Source organism: Calonectris borealis, chromosome 1, assembly GCF_964195595.1.
Source record: "Calonectris borealis chromosome 1, bCalBor7.hap1.2, whole genome shotgun sequence".
In the NCBI taxonomy this organism is placed as follows: domain Eukaryota; kingdom Metazoa; phylum Chordata; class Aves; order Procellariiformes; family Procellariidae; genus Calonectris; species Calonectris borealis.
The window spans coordinates 81,653,304-81,668,976 of NC_134312.1; the positions used below are offsets into that span (position 1 = coordinate 81,653,304).

At 34.3% G+C, this 15,673-nt stretch overlaps 1 protein-coding gene across 3 annotated transcripts in view; it reads left to right on the forward strand.

Moving 5' to 3' along the window:
* The window catches only part of CCDC91 (coiled-coil domain containing 91), a 171,461-nt gene that overhangs the window by 17,093 nt on the left and 138,695 nt on the right, over positions 1 to 15,673 (forward strand). For 2 of the 3 annotated variants that reach the window (XM_075162673.1, XM_075162682.1), the window contains exons 1-2: positions 11,102 to 12,251; positions 12,361 to 12,439. In XM_075162673.1, coding sequence (XP_075018774.1) covers positions 12,222 to 12,251; positions 12,361 to 12,439 — 109 coding nt within the window. In that variant the 5' untranslated portion in view covers positions 11,102 to 12,221. Of the gene's footprint in view, positions 1 to 11,101; positions 12,252 to 12,360; positions 12,440 to 15,673 lie in introns of those variants that run through there. The other variant, XM_075162664.1, reaches the window with a different exon arrangement.

Consider the following 15,673-nt stretch of genomic DNA (forward strand, 5'->3'; position numbering starts at 1 on the left):
GATGCTCTAACTGTTACTAAGATTGTGTCAAACCTTTTATTTTCAGATATCTAATTCTGGGAGAAAGTTCCCTTGAGGCAGAACTTGGTGGTTTCTACTCTTGGAAGGCTTCTCCCTTCATCATACAGACACTTCTTTCTAAGTTCTAGTAAAACATATTAGTGTGATTTGCAAGTAAAAAGAATCAATTGCATTTAGGAACATTGGATATTAACAGAAAAGAATAGAGAAGCAGAAGTATTTCAATTGTTGGTCTAAGTTCTTGAAGCTTACTAATATTTTAAGTGGAAAGGCATTTAAAATACCTATGACCCTTCTATTTTACTTTTAAAACCCCCTTTTTTAAAGTGTATCAAACATAGGCTGTAGAAGAAAGACCACTGTTTGTCCTAGCATTCCCAAACCCTTAACAGTGGACGTTTTTGTACCATTAATTTCTTTGCTTCCAAGTAAAAAGATTGTGTTACATGAATAAGCACCTTACAAAAATTAAGCATATAGTTGGGAGTGCCCAGTTGCATGAACTGTCTGCAACTGATATCCAGCTCTTCTCTTGAGAGAAGCACTAAATAGCAAAGCACTGTATCTATCAAGGCCAAGAGGAAGAAATAGATTGAGACTGCTACAGCTGGCTCAAAAAGCCATTCATTCATTGTGAAACGTTAAACTTTTCTTTTTGAAAAAAGAATTGCTATTTATAGATGTCTTACCATATTCAGAGTCAAATCGTGCAATTTAATGATTTTTAGGGAGGGTTTTGAACAAATTAATGAATCAACTAAGTTTTTTATTACTTCCAGAGAAGAAACATCCCCATGCAATTTTTCTTTCTTGTCAAGATTTTTTTCTTAATGCTAAGTTTACCTCAGCCTTCTTCAAGAAACATCTCTGAGTACAGAGATTTATGTAAGATATTTTTTCTTTGAACTCATGGTGAAAATATTTCATTAGGTTTTTGCTACTTTTGTCCCTCCTTCAACAGTGAAGATTTCTAGAGGTACTCTTTCTCTTTCATGCTTCTCTCTTGAAGTTGGTTCATTTGTCATTAGCAAACCCAATCCTAAAATGATCCTGGACAAAAATTGGTAGTTATTAGTACATTTCAACTGAAGAACAATCCCGAAGGTGAATTAACTTCTTTTACTTTTTTTTTTTCCCCTACTTCTATGATTCTGGATTTTTTTTTTTTTTTTTTTTACTATACTATTCTGGATAAAACTGAAAGCATTGAATCATATGTGTGGAAGGGACATATGGAGGTTTTCTAGTCCAAACCTCTGCTTAAAGCAGGTCTAATTAGAGCAGGTGGCTCAGAGCCTTGTCCAGTTGAGTCCTGAATATCTTCAGGGATGAAGAGTCCATGGTGTCTGTGGGCAGCCTGTTCCAGTATCTGGTCAGAATTTTCACTATTCCGATTTTGTCCTATGGATCTTGTCCTAATCCCTGTGCAACTCTGAGACAGCCTGGCTCTGTCTTTTAGAGGACTGTGTCCGCTTTTATGGTCTCTAGTACAATAAGAATACTTTAAATATGAAAGTGAGTTTTTAGCCTACTGCGGTCACATTTGCTCAGGCATCTGCAGGGCCGTTTGAGTCTGATCTTTGTGACCTAATTAGTGGATCACAAGTCAAACTTTTCTTACCTTTTTTGTAGAATGCAAACTAATTTCCAGGGCTTCTGATTATCATTATTCTGAATAAGAGTTACAGAGATTGTTGATCTGGACTTGATGTTGATTAATTATAGATATATTGTATTGCCTAGCTGTGCGTAACAGAAATGTTAATTCCAGTTTAAGTCAAGCTACCTTTTGAGGGTTTTTTGGGGGCAGATGGGGAGAAGGCTTGGTGAGGGGAGAGGTTTTCCCTCCAGAAAGCACGATGTGTTTGAATTGTATCAGCTTTGTCAGACTTCTCACAGCAGTTTATGTACATTTTGGAAAAGTGTGTGGCTTTTGAAGTGAAAAGATATTTGTGATAGAGGAAGTTTATAGAGGGACATTAGAGGAATTTAAAAATCAGTTAACTGTGTGATTCTTTATGTTTATAATGAAACAAAACCTAGTCTTTCCATATTCTGGTCACAAGAAACCAGTTATGTGAAGACTGAAGACCTTGGATGGACTTTCTATAAAATATTGAGTTACTGAAATTGTTAGAATTAAATCTTGACGAATTGTCTATAGATTCTGGAGACAAAGAAATAGGCTGAGTAATATGGTAATACAATACTTCTGGTGGAGTTGTTAAGGTTTTATTTGAACTCATCCTTGAATATCTAAAATGAAAAAGTTGGTATTTTCTAAGTGGAAAATTCTTTAAGTTGGGAGAAGCTGATAAAGAATCATGGGCAAAAATGTAAAAAAGATCCTCAGTCAAGAAGTACGTGTGTTACTATAATTATTTATGTCAATAGGTAACCTTCTGGAATTAAATCAATATTTGTCTTTTAGAGATTTTTTTTTTTTTTCCTGGCCATAGATAGATCTTGGTGACCTTTTCTCTCTTCAGCCTTTTAATGGAAAATATGTGCTAAAAGTACCACTATGATACTTGCAAAGTCTTTTCTTCTGAATGATGCTATCTTCTGAGTACTTACAGTTACGCATGGAATTCCCATGTGATCCATGGCTTGTGGTGTGGTATAGAGACAAAAATGGTACATGCATGTGGTAGATCTCTACCTCAGAAAATACTCTGAAGTCAACCTCGGCAATTATTTCTCAATCACAAGCAGAGTAGTATTTTAGATGTTGGCCTAGGGTTCGCAGCTTTTTATTGATCTAGGAGAAAGTACCTCTCCCTCAATTTATATTCATTCTTTCCTATACATAGATGCACACCATATATTTGGTGATTTTACATGTGTGGATTTCTGGAACGATGAGTGACAGTCATGCACTTTCGATCTAATATTGCACCTTTTTTTCCCCACTAGTAATTTCTTTTGCTCATAGTCTGTATGCTTTTGTTCTTTGTCACTCACAAAATACCATTCTAAATTACTACCTTTTACAAATACATTTCAGAATAGCTTTTCAGAGATCAGATTTCACAGAACATGGTTTTGGTCGTTTTCTGATGTTAGTTTCTTCTAGGATATGCCTAAGGAATTGCCAGTTCTTGAATGCATTTTCCACACAAGGCTGTGGTGGTTTCTTTCTCTCCTATGTCTTAGGTAAGTTTGAAAACCAGTACCTGCCTTCTCTGTAGGAGCTATCAGAGCCCCTTTTCTTCTTGTGGGTAAAAATGGAACTCTCGCTTTCTTTTTTGTGAAGCTGTATCTGATCTAGGGAAGTGAAATGGACTTAGCATTTGCACTTTATTGCTTTTTCCTGTTTTAAGCACTGTTTCAAAAAAACAGTGTATGCTGAAGAAAAGAACTCACAAGTTCTAAAACACAATTTTTTGTGGAATTGATTTTGCAGATTATCTTAATACCTATTTTTGTGGAATTTCAGAAATTTTTGCTCATTACCTCAGTACTTTTCAGATGAGAATATGATTTGTAAAGAATATTTTTATTCTAATTTCTTTAATAAGGACTATATCCTAACTACTTCCGGAAGAAGTTTTGTTTTGTTTGTGATTTTATGCAGTTGAAAATTTTGCCACCTTTATGATGCTTATAAAAGGTATATTTATTGGTGTTTAATCATATGCTATGGTTCGCTGTTCTTCTAAAAAAGCTTTTTTAAATAAAAGTGGGAAAGGTGGTTATAGAAGTCTTGCAGATTGCATAAGATGTTCTTGTTACGTGAAACTGATAAAAATGCTACAGCTTTTGCTGCTTCTGTTTTATTACGTACTGTTACTCACACGTAAGTAGTGTTATTTCAAAATTACTCGTGAAGCTAGGTATGTAATATCATATCATAGGATATAGAATCTTACATGCTTCCTACAGGATCTGGATCTTTTGGTCCAGGGGGTGTCTCCTGAGAAAAGGACTAAGTGGTAAAAAAAAAATTGTTATTGTTTTTTTTTTGGGAGGGAGGAGGGGGTGTTCTGGTTTGTTTTTTTTTATTCTTAAATTCACTGCAGGAATTGATAGAAAAGTTTTAGCTATTGACTTTTATTTTACATTTTCCATTTTGTGTAAATCAGTCCTTGACTTTTATTGTCACATTCCTTAATGTGCTGTTCTCACCTCTAAGCATTTAAACTTTCTGAAGACTCTTCAAAATAAAAGGATAAATGAATAGATGACAAAGGTGAACAGGAAAAGAAAATTCTCTGGGTGTCTGCTCTAGTGTTTGACTGCTGTCACCTTGTTAGACTGGAGTCCTTGCAGATATTCTAAACTTGACTGTATGTGGCCTTAAACAGTCTAATATAGTGTCTAAGGTGGCCTTGCTTTCAGGTGGGGTTGCATCAGATGTCCTCCTGAGATGCTTCCCAAACTAAATTTATTCTGTGATTCCTCGGATATATTCAGTTGTATTGATTTACTTGGGTTGTGGAAAAGAATTAGTTACAAAGGGCCAGATGCGCATTTTTCTTAAGAGTCCCATAGATTTCAGTTGAATCAATTGTAATATGAGCAACTACTCCTGTAAAATAGATGATGTTTTGCATCTGCTTGCTTTACCTTTTTAATAAAAAAAAAAAAATTAATAACTGTTTATTAGGTCAGTACTGGGATTGAAATGAACCAGCCTCACTTCCCAGGAGAAAATTGCTGTGATATGTTCAGTGTTGTCGTCTTTTTCCCCATAACTTTGAAGTCTCTTCCTTTAATATGTGATTGAGCATGCTTCTGTTGTGTGTTAAAATACAGATGCTAACTGCCATATTATTGTGCCTTTCATTATGGAGCTGATATGCATACTGCTTCGTGGTGGTGGGGATTTCCTACATGTCCCATTATATAACAAAATACACACTGTAACATGATGGAGAATATTGGCATTTTGGTGATGCCTGATTTCCACTATCTCATGATAGAGGTAGGGCATACAGCCCTTGAACAACTTTGTGTGGTGTTGTCTGTTTGATTGAAAGATAAAAGGGCAGTTATTTGGGTAAAGACGCGAAATACTCGTTTCAGTCTCAGCCGTGCATCTTAGGTATTACAGGTTCTCCGTCCCCTCATCTAACCACCTTCTTTAACAACTGGCATGTACAGACAGACATAAGTTTGTATACCTACAGAGATTTAAATGCTGTACTTCAAGAAAAAAAAATTGTAGGCTTTTTTTTTTCTAATGTAGCATGAAAGTGAAGTTTGCATCTCTCTGTATAGAGAGATGTGGATGCTATATGCATTTGGCAACAGTTCATTGGTTTGAATAATATTAAATGATACTTTCCAAAGTAGTTAATTTTCTCCTTTTTCTTAAAATTTTGAAGCTGTGTTTGCCTTGTATTGTGGTTAAAAATGACTTAAAAAAACCCCAGAACAACCGAAACCAAAAATTGAGAACCATAAAACCCCCCATCTTTCTAAAAGTAGAAAACTTAATTGAATTTCCAAGTTTATTTGGGCATTTCATTCTCTGAAATGATAAAAAGCTTGTATTTCTATTTCTTCGTAAAGGGTCTTCCTAATGTTTATCTTCAGTTCTAGCCAGAAGTCTTATAGATATCTCATTAAATAATTATAGCTTATCCAAGATTCATTAATGATCACTCAAAGTAGCATATTTCTTAATAGTCGAAGAATTTTGAGTATCTCTGAGGAAATAATTAGCCTATTTTTTTCTTATATAACTAATTTATTATATTTTTGGCACAAACTTAATTTCTTATGGAAGTCTTGTGTTAATTTTGTTACTTAGATCTGTAACTTAATTTTGTTACTAAGATATTTTTTTTTTTTAAAATCATGTTTATTGTAATTACTAATGCAGTCTAATTTTCAAAATTGAAAGGCAGTCCTAAATTTCCCTCTGGTCTCAAGTGCTCATGGTCTTGTGATGTTAGCCCCTGCTCAATTGTATACTTTCCTTGTTAGATACAGATGATAAATACTGGAAATTTAATGCAGAATTTAGGAGCTGTTAAGAGCTTTCTTGTTAAAACCAATACAGAATACTCTCTTTCTGTAACAAGACTGTGAACTCTATTCATTAAGTAACAAACCACTAAGTGAATGTTAACCACATGGATCATGCTATCTTTGTAGGAAATTTTTCCATTCAATTTTACTGTATAGTGAGCTGCTTTAATAAGGGGGGGGGGGGAAGTCTGCAGAAGCTTTTTATTGCAAACAAGATATTGCTGTGAGGCGAATTACAGAATTGGAAGTTAAAAAAATAAAACACTAAAAGGATTGAACTCTCCATTGATTTAAAGGATTGAGAATTACTGCATCATATTGTTTCATTCTTTTTGAAGAAAAAAATGAAAAATGACCTACATTTCAGTACCTCGTTACAGCTACCATTTTTAAAAATTGATACCTGACAGATATGCTGGAAGAATTTAGCCTTACTGCTAGGAAGGGAAGTTAGAATTCCTCAATCTCAAACAAACAAACAAACAAACAAAATCTAGTAGCTGTTGTTTAATTTTTGTTTTGACAGTGGTCTTCAGTAATGTTTATGTTGTTTTTCATGCTACTGAATTCCTGGCCATAATGAATGAAAAGTATTCCTCTGTTTATGGTCTAAGTGTAATTAAACAGGTTACTTTTAATGCTGAGATCTGAAGCAGGAGTGAAGTGAGAAATATGTTTGGGGGTTTTTTTTTAGAAAATTTTACAGATGCTTAGTTTCCATTATACTGTACATTAATATTCTGGTCTTTCTTGGGCTATGTATCCTTTGGGATATGTGTATTTTGTAATCAAAAATTTCTAATTAATGACTTAGTAGCTGCTATAAGTGTTAAGATGCCACATGCTTATCCTGCAGCTGTAATTGGTATAGATCAGGAGAAAAGTCTTTATCAGCTGGGTAAAAAGAAGAAAGTTTATTCCTGTTTAGGAATTTTAAAATTTCTGAGAGGTGCCTGGAGTTTTGGCAGAAGAGCCATCTCGTACTTAATCTCGTACTTTTAATCTCGTACTTACTTTGGATAGGCTTTTTGGGGCCTGCAGTTTCGGCCAAAGATTTATTCTTCAAATAATGCGGTCTATGTTATGTCCGATGAAGAAACAGCTAATAAGTCTGTCCTAGATTGAACATATTGAATGAGTCATTTAGTAAGCATAAACATGCAAGTAAAACTGATACGTTGTCATAGATAGGGGGTTAACCACCTACAGTGTTTACCAGAAATACAAATGCAGCAACCCCACCCTCAGCCAGCTCCACACATACTGTTCTGACAGAAAAAACAGGAAAATGCTCTGTAAATTGTTCCTTAAAATGTACAAAATTCTGCAAGTAAGTTAGCTACTTACTCAAAATTACAGGCCAGATAATACATCGTCCAGTTGAATGTATTTGGCAAAATTAGTTGTCTTTATTACTGAGGCAAATTTGTATTTGATTTATCAAGTAATAGATCAGGACTTGATTAATTTGAATTCTTACTAACTGGAGGTATACTTTTAAGTGAATGAAGAATCCTTCTGAATTCACTGTTTGGTCTCTCTACTACTTTTGCCTTTTGGATGTGAAGAATGCCGGGATTTCTGGTGGGATTACAACATTCCTTCTCCTCCTAACAGTTGGAATGGGGAAGAGGGGCTTACATTTTTCTGTCTTACTCCTTGTGAATAGCTCCTGATCTTCCTGTATATAAAACCATGATTTTGGTATGTCTGTTAGGTAAGTGCATTTCACAAAGTTCTCATGACCTATGTTAAGCTGATGGTCAGGCTTTGGTGACTGCATTTAATGTAGGAAAGATTGCAAGCATCTCAGATATGCACAGCTGTCTGTATTTGAATATATTCATCATGCATTGTTATCAGTCATAGAGAAGGAAGTCTTGAGCAGCCTGATCTGAACGCAGTGTTGACCATGCTTTGAGCAGGAACTTGGATTGTTTGACCTGAAGGTCTGATTTCTGGCCTAAATTATTGTATGATTCGATGAATACAAACTTGTTGATAAAATGTACTGAAAATGCAGTGGCTTACATATTCGTGCTCCATGAAAAGTTTCCTTCTTTTCACGGGAGTGTGACTGGAGAGCTTCTCAAGCCTTTTAGAACATGACTCTTGAGAACTGTAGTGTTTTGGAAATGGCCTGGGCTGTGACCTGGTGTGTCTTTTCCAACCATAATTTCTATGAATCTGTAATTTTGAGGTTGACTTCTTGTTGCCCAATTTTACAGTTACTTAATTCCAGTATCAGGCATATTTTAAGAGACCACATTTAGTCATGGTAAGACTGTGTGGGTTGTTTCGTCTTTTTGTGTTATTTTTTAAATCCTTCTGCAGATTGTCAGCACTTAATGTATTCCTTCCTATTCTGGTGCCACAAATAATGTTCCTAGTCTGTGAGGAAAGAAAAGTCTGATTACCCATTTTGGAATAGATCATTGATTAAAAAAAGCTGCTCCCCAAATTGTTGCAGTTCTGTGTGAGGTGTTAGGCTAGTTCTGCTGTTTATATATGCCAGAAAGGCATTTTCCATCACCAGAATAAGGGGTGGAATTCAGAAATTGTGTATTTGGTCATATTTTCAGCATTGTTATCAGTTAAGTTTATAATGAATTATTCAAACATTTTTTAGAGCTAAATGCATGTGTACTTTTGAGGGCTAGGAAAGACCCTCGCTAAAAATAGTCGTGATTAATTTTTTTTCTATTAAAAAATTGGTGTGGCCCTGTTCCCTTCTCCTTGCAGAAAGCACCCTTTTCATTTTATGCAAGAAGAAACATCTTTTTGGAAAGACATCTCCTAGTAAGAGCTCTTGCAGTAACGCTCTTTGGCTGAAGAGAACGCCTCAGCCTTTGAGTTTTTGAAATGCCCTATGTCAGTGTCCCTCAGGACTTAATCCATGCTGTCTATCCTAATTTGCTGCCTGCTTACTTGTGATACATGCTAAGTTTGCCAGTTTCATTGTGATTTTTTTAGAATTTTTTTTGCCTACAGCAAACAAAGCATGTAAACAAATCAGGATTTCTTTTTGGTTTGATTTCTTTAGAAACTTAGCTTTGTCTTTGAAAACAGAGGTGTGTGTACATGTATGAATATATATTATACGTACACAAATAGTAAACAGTCCTTCCTACCTGCTTGAGAATCACTTAGCCTAGAATTCCTGTGGGATCTCTGAAGAAATGGAAATTGGAGGATTAGCAGTTAGGTATGAACGCACCATTGATACTATTGAGACTTGCTTGGGGTCTGTTTCTCTTTTATTCCATTTAAATGATGTGTGGAATAATTCATAGATTAATCATGCTGATACAGCCATGAAATGTCTGTGTTAAAGTTTGTGAGGTAAGGTAATCTTAGGTCAAAATAGTTTTGTGATTATTACCAGACTTATGAAAGCTGTATATGAAATGTAATAACAAACATGATGGGTTCAATAACAAGTTGTTCTCCATTTTTTCTTCTGCCCTACATCCTTTTTCTCTATCAAAAGTTACTTCTGTTCTATGTATACATAGGTTCTTATAAATTTTCTCGTAGGGGTTTATGTTGCCTTCCTGGAAATCCTCACTAGTATTTAACACACATTTTGCCTGCAGAGGCTGCTGTACTTTACTGCCTTATGTCAGTGCTGCATTTGATGATAAATGAAAGCACTTAATCACTTCTTAGAACATTATTTTATGGATATTTTTGTTTGCCTTTTAAAATTTTTTAAAAAAAAAAGCCTCTCCATTTTAGCATGCCTTTTCAAAAATGCTTTAATCCCTGTTGCACTCCTCTGAACTTGTTCCAGTTTGCCTTTTTAAAACACAGTGCTGAATATGGAATGTACTTTCTCCAGTTGAGACATAACCAGTTCTGAGATGATGGGAATAATGTCTCTTGCTCTTCGGGGAGAAAATCTGCTGTGGTCCTTTGAAGTAATTATTGTGGTCCTTTGAAGTAACTTTGGGTAGAGCTTGTAGGACCTGTTGATGTGATACATAATGTATAGATAAAATAACTATTTGCCTTTCTAAAGCTCTTTCTCCAACTGACTGCTCTGATTGCTACTTGAATGCTGCATTTTGTAGTACCTATATAAATCACCAGTCTGTTTTGGATGGCGTTTAATAGTAGGTAGTGTGAATACGTTGACGTTCTCAGTTGTTTGCACATTGCTGTCTGCTTTAGCAGTAGTGTTCTATCTGTACAACTTCCATTGCTATCATTTGTGTGTGCATGTGTTATTTTTTTTTGAGTTATATATTAAAGCTCTGAATGTCAATGAATGCATGATTGTTTGACCGGTTAAGGTTAACATTGATGGGAAAAATACCCAACTACCTTTTTTCTTTCTTAAAAAATAAAACAACACAAAACCCAACCAACACAAAATTAACAAAACCCCTTGCAGTCCCTAAAAAGATACTTACTACTTACACCACATGTGAATATTGGACCATACTCTTCTTTAGTTAAACTAAATCTGTCTGCTTACACTGTGATAGTGGTGATTTAAACTAAGTTCATCAATAAGAACTTGGAAATTAATTTGTTAAACTTTAGAAGATGCGTGTTTGAAGTCTTTCTTGGTAGTCATTTTCAGCAGTGGATATAAATTGAAAGTGTCCCCTTCTGACATTCTGATACTTTAATTTGGAGATTTCCTCTAAACCCTTTGAATTCTTCTGTTTCTGAGCATGTGTTTTCACAGTACTAAAAGTTTCGCCAGCCTATAGACTATTTTACCTGAAGTCAATTAACTTTACAAACATTATGACATACTATAAAGACCCTAAAGGTTTTTTGGATCATCCTTCATTCACATATTTTTTTTATATAATAAAATACAATACCCTTCTTTGAACAGCCATGTATATCTTGAGTTACTTTCATTAACTGGATAACTTATCCTGCATTTTTGTAAAAGGAACTGCAATTTAACTATAAATACATCAAAATGCCACAGAATTCAGGGCTACAACTCAAAAATGCTGATCAGTTTGTAAAATCTAAATCAGCCCCTCCATGAAACCAAGGGAAGGACCTCTGTGGTAGCAGAAAAATTTCCAGAAATTCACCACAGTCTTTTTCTAAGTTGTAGTTTGTGCTGATGTTGCCAGACAGCTAAGAAGAGATGGGAAAAGCAGGAAATTTTTTTTTATTTAATCACTGTGCTGATTTGGAAAAGCAACTTAACAATGGAAAATATTTTTATATTTTAAATCATAAACACAAAGCTATAAAGTACATGGTAGATCATGTTTGCATTAAATTGGATCATCTTCATTACTAATGAAGAAAATTCTTCATTTTGGAATCTGATGGTCAGAAATCCTACTTCCTGGACTTCTCTCTCTCTCTCTCTCTCTCTCTCTCTCTCTTTTTTTTTTTTTTTTTTTTTTTTAATATCCAGACTAGGTTATCTGCTGTTTTCAGTACCATTTGTTGAGGTACTGGGCACTTGACTGCTATACTTGAGAGCAATAGATATAGCTTTTAAAGTACCATCTTTCTGTTTTCGTGTCTTGAAAAGCTGTTTCTACATTCTTGCCTTCAAAAGATCTTTGACAATATTGATGGGCAGTGCTTTTCTTTTCCCTTGAAGATATTCAAATGCCCTTATAAAATACGCAATTTTTTCATCTATCTTGATCAGTAAAAAAGTGCTTCTTAACAGAGATCTTGCAGTTTTAGCCCTTGCATCCTCTATGTGAAAAAGTTCTTATTTAGGTCCCTTGATCTTTTGTAGAACTTGTAAATCAGGAAGACTTCAGGTAACCTGTGGAGACGAGTACTTGCATGAAAGACTGAATACTCATTTCTGCATGAAAAGGTGATGAGGTTATGAAGAGCACATAGATGAGCTAGGTGGCAGTTGTATCCAAGTGAAGGTCTCTACTCATCTGTCATGTAACTGAAGTATAAATACATGAATCATTTTGTCTTTTGACTCCTAGTTGATCATAAAATCAGCACATTTCTCTTATGAGACTGGCCAATGGAATATACCCATCTTCCTTCAGTGTAGAGCATTGTATTACTTCATACTGCTGGGCTTTTAGGGTTTGACCACAGTGACTTGTTCTACCCAAGTCTGTCCTTTAAAACTAACACCATACCTTTGGTTTTACAAAGTATTTATTGCAATTTTATGAGTAAAGGGGATATAACAATTTAGTGGGTTTGTTTTTTTTTTTAAATCAAGATTTCTGCTATATTCTAGTACCAGTTGAAAGATGGATGACGATGACTTTGGAGGATTTGAGGTATGTTATTTGAATGAGTTAATTTTGAAATGTAACTATTTTCAACTATTTTTACAGGAATTTATAGCATTTTGTAAAATATGTAACTATAATTTTTTTATGTTTCTAGGCAGCAGAGAGTTATGAGTGTGGAAATGGTGAAAAGCAGACTACATCCCCTGCTATTGCTTGGGCAGCATTTCCTACAGGTATTGATAAAATCACTCTAAAAATTCTTAATAATGTATTGCTGTCCTTCTATATTCACTGTAAATATTAGTACCCAGAAGGGTACACAATAAAAGAACGGGCAACAGTGAAAACCTAGCGTAAGAATGTTCCTCAGTAATTATTTTGGGAAGCTGCACTTCTCAAAGTTAAACTTCCTTGAGGACTGAAAGAGAAGTACAGTTTATCCAGTTCAAAGGCTGATTGGCATCTCATGGGAAGAAGAAACAGAGCTTTTTCACTCAAAGGATATTCTTACTTTTTGAGTATGGAAGGTCTGTTGCAAATGATGGGAAAACGTACAAAAAGTAAACTTAAAAATAGGACTTGAACATGTTGCTTCCTCCATTAGATTTCTTTGACTGTGATAAAGTCTTTTAGTTGCCTTGGAGTGGGGGAAATGATCTTTTTTACTTAAGCAGTTTTTAAAGATAGAAAATGTATTACACATCCTTCATCTCAAGCGAAAGCTGAAACATTGAAGAGCTACTTCTATTAATTTATATAAATGCCTGGTGCTGGTCTGGATTTTACGAAATTAATAAAAGCTCATTGATAGTGGAAAAATGTACAAATCAGTAGAACTAAAAGATTGAGGAGGTGTTACTGGTTGGCAATTGATTTTGTTGTGGGAATTTAGTCTAGATTTCACTGCTTTCCCAAAAAGAAACATCACTTTAGCAGCATTAGGAAAAAAAAACAACGCACATTTTATTCTTTGGTCAGGAACTAAAGATTTCTGCCTGTTACTATATTATTGTGTTGAATAAATTATGCCAATTAATCATAGTTTTAAAAATAAGACAGGGATTTGTCTCAATATGAGCTCTCCATAACTCATGTTCTTCAGATGTTTTTATTTGTTTATTTCCGGCACTACTGGCTTTCATCCATTACAGAATAATTATTTTTATTTGTCATTGAAATAAAGGAAAACAAATAATGAGGACACTATATTTTCCCAAATAACTTTATTATTCATCTTGTCATTTTGACCGTTATTCAAAAGTACTGCTCAAATTCATTAGCATATTTGAATGTGTTTAATTAAATTAAATCCAATTTAGCTGTGCAGTGACTATCTCATGGAATCTAATTTAAATCTAATAAGTGTGTAGAATTTAAATGATTTGTAAGTAACAGAAGTTTTTCGTATGATTTGTAAGTGACACAGAAGTCTTAGGGTAGGTTATACCAAGGTATTTTAAGCATTTCAAAATTCAAAATTTCAAGAAAAATCCTTGCATTCAGAATATTTTATTACTGTGAAATCTTTACATGACCTTTTCATACAAGTGTTGCTGTGGATAAATTAACTTATTGCAAGAGACAAGATTTTAATAGGATTGATCAAAATGCTTGTTAGACATTGACTTGTAAGTTAATGCTTTTAGTAAAAGAAATAACTAAATTGTCTGCCCAATGTTATTTATATATGTTGTTCTTGTCTTACCCTAGAAATTTGTCAGTCAGTAAGGTTTGCTGAAAAATGTCAGAAATTCAAATGTATTATGGTGCTATTGAGATGCTTTTGATAAATATGGAGTGTGATACCATTATCGGTATCTTTCGGTGAACTTTACGAAGGAGGAGTACATTACTCATCAATTTCCTCCATATCTGATGTTTGTAAGATATAAAAAGTTATAAAACGAAACAGTGAAACCTGTTGCAGTATTTCTCAGTGTGCAAGAAGAAATCAGAAATTATTTCTAAGGCCCCAGTGTTGATTACAGTGAGCAAATTTGCCCTTGAAATTTGTCTTAGGCTTCTTCCTATCTTTTTGAATGTTGATTTCACTTTTTCAATAGACTTACAGTATGATAAAATGTTTATTGGTATGTGCAAATAGTCTTTTCCATGCAGTACTTCAAATCAGAAAATGTTTATTAATTGTGGTTGCTGATTCAGAAAGGGATAAAAATAAGAATTTGTACAGCAGAAATATTATACCATTTTTTCCCCTTCCACCAGGACAATTACCAGAGAGCATGCACCTCTTTCTGTTAGGCTTCTCTAGCAATGTCACCTAATAGGAAAACACTGGTTTTATTCTGAATGGTAAAAGTGAGAACAAATTTATTTATTTTTTATCTCTCATGGTTGCAAGTTTGAATTAGAACCCATTATACTGGGTGCTGTATAATCATGGAAATAGAAAGTAGGGCTGGTCCAAAGACCTTAGCTCTGTGAGAAAGTATGCATTATGGGTATGAAGGGATGAGCAAGTAGTGAAAGAAAAATAACGTGCAGTCCTGTTACTTAGATGTCTTTGCTACTACTGTTAGAAAAGTCTGAAGAACCGCCTGTTTTATTGGGTCTATTCCTTCTGATTGTTTAACTGAGGTAGAAACAAGTAGTTCTTCTTACTTATTGTCATTATATATGTGACGGATTTCCTTTTTTCTTTCCAGCCTTAATATGGGGAAGTACTAAAAAGAGTCACTACTGTATGCTCAGTGTCTGGGCTTTGGAGGAATGTGAGGGAACTACTCAAACATCTGTGTTTTCTTAGCTTGGATTCAGTAAATGTATTCATAAAGTTGTAAAAGAGAAAAATCTATTTGGGGAAAAAAAAACCCAAAAAAACCAACAAAACACTTTGGGAATACAAAGTTGTTCTTTGGAAAGATGAGATCTCTCTAAGAACAGTAATGGAGTACTAAGTCTTATGTTTAAGCCTCACACTTAAATACAATTCAGAACTGAAAACAAAAATTTAAGTTTTTAAGAACTCTGAAATAAGTTATGGAATATTCTAGTGCCTTATCACTAGTCCGCCTGGTTCCCAGAAGAGATTCAAAGAGGCTGATTGTATAATTATTATGGCTGGCCAGAAAACTCATGATATTTTCTTGGTTTGTTATTGTAAGACACTTTTCAGGGGGTTTTGCTCTTTGGATTCATAAACTAACTTTTTTGAGGAAAAAAAAAGTAAGAGTTATGCTGTTCTCAAATAATTTCATTTATTGAACATTAATATTGATATTTAAACTGAGCTATTTTTTAATACAGTGGCCAAATCTAACTGTGAATGTGGTGTTACTGACTTCAGAGATGTTAGTGGGCGTAACTTGATACACTTTTTTATTTAAGAAAGTAACTCTCAAGTATTTTAGACTCTAGAACAGTCCTTGCAACTGATAAGCAAGATACTTCAATGAAAGAAATGATTATTTGTAAGTCAGTTTTGCTTTGTTTCTTCTTTAGATGCT